The sequence below is a fragment of the Eschrichtius robustus genome, chromosome 14, assembly GCF_028021215.1.
Source record: "Eschrichtius robustus isolate mEscRob2 chromosome 14, mEscRob2.pri, whole genome shotgun sequence".
In the NCBI taxonomy this organism is placed as follows: domain Eukaryota; kingdom Metazoa; phylum Chordata; class Mammalia; order Artiodactyla; family Eschrichtiidae; genus Eschrichtius; species Eschrichtius robustus.
In genome coordinates this window covers 17,225,129-17,232,821 of record NC_090837.1, presented here as the reverse complement: position 1 = coordinate 17,232,821, position 7,693 = coordinate 17,225,129, and the positions used below count along the sequence as shown (strand labels likewise).

The following is a 7,693-nucleotide window of genomic DNA, read 5'->3' as shown; positions in this document are numbered from 1 at the left end:
TTTACAGGGTAGTTGTGAGGATTAAATGAGTCAATCTATGTAAAGCATTTAACAAATTCTCTGGCACATGGTCATCTAATAAATATACACATACAGTGGATCCTTTCTGGCGGACATTGAGGTAGACTTTTGCTATCACAGACAATGCTGCAAGACACGTCCTCGTCCACCTGTCATCAGGCACAAGTGCAAGAATCTCTGTGGGATAAATTCCTGGTGGAGAAATTGCTGGGTCAAACAGTAGTGCCCTTGTAATTTCAATTAAGTTGGGGATGAATGAATCCTCACAGCAGGCAGGGCAGAGGGAAAGAGGTCCACAAAGCAGGGAGGATGAGGGAAGAAGCAGGATGGTTCTGTCTCTGAGGTCCAGGGAGGGCCGTGCCTGCCCCTGCAACCCGGTGGATACAGCAGCTCCCAAGGCCCCTGGCCAGGCAGATGGAGGGTTTAATTTTTTTTTTTTAATTAATTAATTTATTTATTTATTTTTGACTGTGTTGGGTCTTCGTTTCTGTGCGAGGGCTTTCTCTAGTTGTGGCAAGTGGGGGGCCACTCTTCATCGCGGTGCGCGGGCCTCTCACCATCGCGGCCTCTCTTGTTGTGGAGCACAGGCTCCAGACGCGCAGGCTCAGCAGTTGTGGCTCACGGGCCCAGTTGCTCCGCGGCATGTGGGATCTTCCCAGACCAGGGCTCGAACCCGCATCCCCTGCATTGGCAGGCAGATTCTCAACCACTGCACCACCAGGGAAGCCCTGGAGGGTTTAGTTTTATCCAGATTGTCCCCATAAAGGTTTTATAGGGAATTGGCTGATTGGATTAGAGGAGCAGGAGCCCCTAATGAGCAGCGGCTGCTTAACAAAATGCTGAAGCTGAACAATTTTCCTTTGCCACCATCCACCACGGCAGCATCCAGGCTCTGATCGAGACCCCCTGGATGCCAAAGACACTTCAGAATGTATATGCCTTCTTTGAACATTCTTCTAGGTCCCAGACATCCCAGAAGAGGTAGAGAGCAAGGGCTTAAGAGCACAGGTTTGGGGGTAAGACAAAAGGTCTCTGTCTGCTGAAATTACTGTGTGACCTTGGACAAGTCACTTTCCTCCCTGAGCCTCAGAGAATAATGGGGCCTACATTCATGGGGTTGTCCTGAGGACTAAAGGAAGTCAAGCGCATGAAGTGCTCAGTACAATGTCTGGAACAGAGAGCCTAATAAATGGTAGCCGGCGGTGGGGTGATGGGGAGGGATAAATTGGGAGACTGGGATTGACATATACACACTACTACATATAAAATAGATAACTAATATAGCACAGGGAACACTTCTCAATACTCTGTGATAACCTATATGGGAAAAGAATTTTAAAAAGAGTGGATATATGTGTATGTATAACTGCTTCACTTTGCTGTACAGCAGAAACTAAACACCACATTTTAAATCAACTATATTCCAATAAAATTTTTTTTTTAAAAATTGGTAGCCCAGAACGTAAGGATGAAGAATAAAGCCAGCTACTCTGGATCCCACCCCAGAAGGCCCTGAGAACAAGGTACATAGGTATAGCTTCCCGCCCTCATGTTATGGGAGCATTTTAGCAGTTGCCTCAACTACCTCCTAGGGAATGTGCCAGGTTTCCCAGTCCAAGAAATGGGTTGTGTGATTTACGTTTCCAAGTAAGCTTTAAAGGACTTCCTGGAGCTGATACTCGGCTTTGTGACTGATCCAAAAGGGCAAATTGACAGTGAGAACCTTCAGATGGGAAGGAGGGGAAGAGCTCAAAGGAAGTTCCCCCCCCACACACACACACCCATTCCTCTTTTTATCTGATCTGAGACCCACTCTTCTGAGAAGTCCCAGGAATCACACAACAGCAAGTACCCCATTGATCTAGGCAGTAGCCGGTTAAGAGCACAGGCTCGGGGGCAGGGAGGTAAGGATTAGACTATTCCAGCGTGAGTTTCGCGCCTGTGAGTTCACTTCTCCGAGCCACAGGCCCCCTCCCCACAGGCCCCTTCCTCACCTGTAAAAGTGGGATGATAATGGTTCCAAAGACTGACGGGCGCGCATTCGGGGGGCAGGCACGGCCGGGGCGCACACCCGCCGCCGCCAAGCGGATCTCCTGGCCGGGGAGGCAGCCGCTGTCCACGCCCCAGCGGGCGGATTCCCCCGCGGCCTCCCGCGCCGCGCGCCGGGAACCCGGGTGATTGCAAACAGCCGCCGGCCTCATTAGGAGACGTGTAATTAGCGGCTGGCGCAGCCGGAGCAAACATCGGCTAATTACCGCGGGGAGCGGGCTGAGCCGCCGGCGCCGCCCCTCCCAGCCGCCCGGGACCCTCGTGGGGCCTCCAGGCAGGCCGCCCGGCCGGGTCGGAGGAGGGGAGGCCCAGGACCGCCCCTCTGTGCTTCCCCTGGGACTACGCCTGCGGGTAGCAGTAAATCATTCGTTCAAATCCGCGTTTACTGTGCACTCACTGTGCCAGGCGTTTGCCCACGATATCTGGTTTAAATTTCATATGCACCCATGAGGGAGGAACCATTATTATCCTGTTGCACAGATGAGGAAACAGATCTTGGAGACGCGAACTAACCGCCTCGACAGCACGTGGCTGGTAAACGACGGAGAAGAGATTCTAATTTACTTCTGTAGTCTCTCCAGTTTATACGAAGTGGACAGCGAAACCGTGCACCGGAGGACATCAGCGGTGTAGACCGGAGCAAGGACCACGGAGTCGGATGGCTTGGAGTTCGAATTCTGATCCTGCTCCTTATTGGATGTGTGACTTTGCTCAAAGCCCCAACGGCATCTATGAAATTGGCGCGGTGTTTGGATTAAGTGAGTTGAAGGCTGGGAAGTGTTAGAGGAGTTACTTTAGGGACGGGAGGGGACGGGGGAAGCTCAGAGGCTGAGACTTTCTCCACGCACTACGAGCCTCTGACGCCCCCTGCTGACCAAAGGAGGACGCTGGCGGGAACAGTTTTTGGATAAAGAGGTGGTTCTGGGGTGAGGGTCAAAGAGCCCTGGTCCCTCAGCAGGACCACTGCTCTCCCTCTTCTCCTTACTTCCTTAGCATCCTTCCTTTAAGGTGATTTAGAGTGAGAGATGGAAAAATTGAGAACTCATTCCAGATCTTGCAAACAATCGGTTGCCCAACTCCCTTCAGGGACCTCACAGAGCCCGCCAAGTCAATGACAGGTCTACAGATAATCAGGGATGGATATAAAGAGCTAGTTACAAGGCTGGGCATCAAAGTGCTGGGTATAACAAGAAAATCTGGAACTAATTTAAACGTCCATCGTGGGAATATTGACCAGTTTAGCAGCTGAAAAATAACCTTGAAGAACAGTTGACATGAAAATATAGTCAAGTGACAAGAATGAATCGTACAGACAATATGTTGAGAGAAAGGAGCCAGACGCGCACACACAAACATGCTGTTGGAGATTTATATTTATATAAAGTTCAATGACAGGCAAAGCTAATCTATCATGATAGAAGTCAGAATAGAGGCCACTTCTGGGAAGGTTTATGGCTGGGAGAGGGCACAGGAACATTCCTGGGTGCTGGAAATGCTCTCTTAATGTGGGCAATAGTTGCAAAAGTCTATACGTATGTAAAAATTCAATGAGTTGTACACTTAATATGCGCTTTATGTATGTTATGCCACATTAAGACAATTTTTTAAAAAGATATTCAAGGGGAAAGAAAAGAAGAGTACTAAACAGTATGATCCTATTCTTTTTTTTTTTTTTTTTTTTGTCTGCTTTGGGTCTTGTTGCTGCGTGCGGGCTTTCTCTAGTTGTGGCGAGCGGGGGCTACTCTTCCTTGTGGTGCACGGGCTTCTCATTATGGTGGCTTCTCTTGTTGTGGAGCACGGGCTCTAGGCACGCGGGCTTCAGTAGTTGTGGCCCGCAGACTCAGTAGTTGTGGCACACAGTCTCAGTAGTTGTGGCGCACGGGCTTAGTTGCTCCGCGGCATGTGGGATCTTCCCGGACCAGGGCTCAAACCCGTGTACCCTGCATTGGCAGGCGGATTCTTAACCACTACGCCACCAGGGAAGTCCAGTATGATCCTATTCTTTAAAAGAAAATAAAAGGAAAAATATAATTTAACATACGGCAGAAGTTCTCATCTCATACTTTTTTTTGGTCTCAGGACCCCTTTTCACTCACTAAATTACTGAGGATCCCAAAGAGCTTTTGTTTTGTGGGATATATTGATACCATGTCTGTTAAAACTGAGAAATGTTTAAAACACAATACACAATTCTCTTAGCCATCAGAGCGATAATGTCAGCACATGTTATGTGGCCTCCGGGAAACTTCACTGTCCACTCTGAGACAGTGAAACAAGTAACATCTTAGTATTATTATGAAAGTAATTTGATCTTGGGGACTCCCTGAAAGAGTCTCAGAAAACCCAGTGCTTCCTGGACCTCCCTGGAGAACTGCTGGCACAGGGGGAAAATGAAGGAAGGAAACCCACTACATTATAAATTATTCTCTCTCGGTGCTGGGATTATAATTTATTTTTATTTGCTTCTTTGTGCATTTCTGTTCCACACAGAAAATATAAAGACTACGGATGGTTTTTGCAAACAGAAAACGAGACAGTACACCCGACTCCATAAGGTTGTTGAAAGGCCTAAACAGTAATAACATATTTGGCTGTATGGGGAAATTAAACCGAGCTCTAATCTGAAAATAAGGGTCCGATTTCCCCTCTGTCAATCCCTGGCCTGTGAGTGCAAAGTCTTGCCCTCATTCCACCGTCCATCTTGGGGAGAAAATATAAGTGCACACACGACTGTGTTGCAAGCTAATAGAAGGTAAACGTCCTGGAGGCTCCAAATGCCGCGGCTGCGTCCTACACAGCGGTGGAAACTCCGGCGTGGGGCGTAACCACCCATCACAGCACAAGGTGTTCAATCTCGGAATCCAGCTCCCAAACACCTCAATCAGCGAAGAGCTGAACAGACCGCCTGCGCTCCTCAGGGGGAGGCGGAGCTCGAAGGAGACCGACACGGGGCTCCGCCTACATTCTAGCTCCGCCTCCCCCTCTGAGTGGCTGCCAGGCCAACTTCCCATTGGCCGCCGACCAGAAAGCAGACATCCGGTTTGCGGGTCCGGCTGCTGAGGCGGAGGCCGCAATGGTGCGGTTCAAACACAGGTAAGCAGACCCTTGCCCGGACCCCGGCGGCCTGGCCCCGCCCGCGCTCACCTCCCTCTCGCCCGCCCTTAGGTACCTGCTCTGTGAAGTGGTGTCTGACGACCCCCGCTGCCGCCTGAGTCTGGAGGACCGAGTGCTGGGCGGCCTGGTACGGGACACGATCGCCCGCGTGCACGGGACTTTCGGCGCGGCCGCCTGCTCCATCGGCTTCGCGGGTGCGAGGGTGCTGGGGAACCGGGGACCGGCGGGATGTGGAGGGGGCGGTGGCCAGAGGAGGGAGAAAGAAGGGGCACGAGCGACCCCAGCAACTGCCAAACCCTGTGCACAATCCTATGTAAGATATCGTCCTTTGGGACTTTCCTGGAGGTCCAGTGGTTAAGCCTCCTCGCTTCCAATGCAGGGGGCGCGAGTTCGATCCCAGGAGGGGGAACTAAGATCCCACATGAGGGGGGTGGGGGGTGGGGCAAAAGAAAAAAAAAAGAGAGATCGTCCTTTTTAGGAATCTCGGATCCGAGCCCGAGGTCTGCGTGAGTCCAAAGTTAGGCGGAGAGCTAAGAGCAGTAGGCAGTGAGACTTTGGGCAAGAACCCCCTGTACCTATTTGACATATGTATTGAGTTTAACAGGATGGTGAAAATTAAATGAGGGAAGCCGTGTATGGCTCTAAGTTACTTGACTGGTTACGTTGACATCACATGGAAAGAACATTGTCAAAATTAACCCTGAAAAGGGCCTGTGAAGTACAGAATGTGTGTAGGTAAATGCAGAAGGCCCTTTCAACAGGCACACTATGTAAACTCATTCTCTTACCATACGCTCGAAATTGAATCTAGTAGAAGGTAATGCACGTAGGCACAACTCTCCTACATCAGGTGAGACCCAGTTGGCTGCTATGAGAACCTGCATAGCCCAGTTGCAGAGCAACCTGCTTTTCAGCCAAGTGTTTTCTGAGGAAGATGGATCTTTGCGCTCCCCACCCATTCATTGAGTTAACTAGCCAGTGGATTAGACCGTTTTAAATTCTGAATTCACCAATTCTGAGTGGTGTGCGAGGCACTGGATGTTGTTTCTCTCCCTTCTGTAAATGAAGGTCTGTCCTAATTTTTTTTTTCTTCAGAAATCAGTTTTTGCTTACTGCTGCATCCCAACTGCCACTGCCTTGAACGATCTCTAGTGCATAGGCTCTCAATTACCCCAAGATGTTTAACCCATTCCCGAGAATCCGAAGTTTCCCCAAATGATTTTTTTTTTTCCTGCTGTAGTGCGATACCTCAATGCCTATACCGGAATAGTGCTACTTCGATGCAGGAAGGAATTCTACCGGCTTGTGTGGTCAGCTCTTCCCTTCATCACATACTTGGAGAACAAAGGACACCATTACCCGTGTTTTCTCAACACCTTACACGTGGGAGGTATGGGTGCATGTGGTATGTCTCATTTTCAGTAGGTAACAGGTTCAGTGTTCAGTCTTCAGTGGTGGGTGGGTCTTCCTGCTCTCCTGCGAAGAGCAAGATACTTTTTCTTAGCTCTGCAAGACTCTTGAGGCAAACACTTTTCACAAGCTGTTGACCACGAAGCTCTTTCATGTGCCAGGTACAATTAGAACATGTCAGAAGTTCCTGATTCAGTACAACAGGAGACAGCTGTTGATCCTGTTGCAGAACTGCACTGATGAAGGTAAGGCACGCTAGCCCTGTGCCCACTGAGCAAGTGACTGGCCTCCTCCTCCAGCTGAATGAAAGGCCACTCCCAAAGACATCTTTAATCACCTGTACTGTACTCTTCCTTCAGGAGAACGAGAGGCTATCCAGAAGTCTGTCGCAAGAAGCTGTTTACTAGAGGAGGAGTCGGCTGGGGAGGAGCTTTCAGACAGTGGTGGTGAGGAGGCTGCTGAGGCAATGGAGTGAACCTCTGCAGACTGCCCTGTGCCCCAGCCTCAGGGCCCACTTGTTGGGACAGGACATTCTGGGAGGCAGCAGCATCTTCTGTACTTCTCAAACTGGATGACTGCTGACCAGAGGCCAAGTGACCAGCTCAAAATGGACTTATTTGCTTAAAACTAATCGAAGTCACCTTTACCCAGCATTGCCTGGTTAAGTGGTTCTGGAGGTTGTGAAGCCCCTGTAGTTATAGACATCTTTGTATCTAACTGCCTGGCTGAGAGCAGGTTTAATAAATGTATTTGGCTTCTGTAGCATTTAGTGCGCACGTGAAGTTCATGCTTGGCCTAGTCTCTTTCACCCTCCACCCTCGGCCTCGGCCGGAAAACTGGCTCCCCATGTGGTACTGGATGCATAGCCTCCCACTTGAGACCTTGTACCCCTGCCCCTAGGATGGGCCCTAAGTAATCCAGGTCATTCAGAGTAGCAGTTTTAGTGAGACACAGCAACTAAACTGGCACAGATCTATAGCTGGTCTCAGTACTGACCGACAGGACCATAAGAATTCCAGATTCCTTGCCAATACTTAACCAAGTAACCTGACAAAAGATACAGTTCTTGCACTTTTGAGTGGGGAAAAAACCTGGTCTC

The 7,693-nt window shown here is 49.8% G+C and overlaps 1 protein-coding gene across 1 annotated transcript; it reads left to right on the top strand.

Annotated features, from left to right (window-relative positions):
* Window positions 1–5,088: 5,088 nt before the first annotated feature.
* Window positions 5,089–7,356, top strand: POP5 (POP5 homolog, ribonuclease P/MRP subunit). The gene is made up of 5 exons (XM_068562902.1): window positions 5,089–5,163; window positions 5,236–5,378; window positions 6,425–6,574; window positions 6,756–6,839; window positions 6,954–7,356. The coding sequence occupies exons 1-5, from the start codon at window positions 5,144–5,146 to the stop codon at window positions 7,067–7,069; spliced, it is 513 nt and encodes a 170-aa protein (XP_068419003.1). The 5' UTR covers window positions 5,089–5,143; the 3' UTR covers window positions 7,070–7,356.
* The last annotated feature ends 337 nt before the right edge of the window (window positions 7,357–7,693 follow it).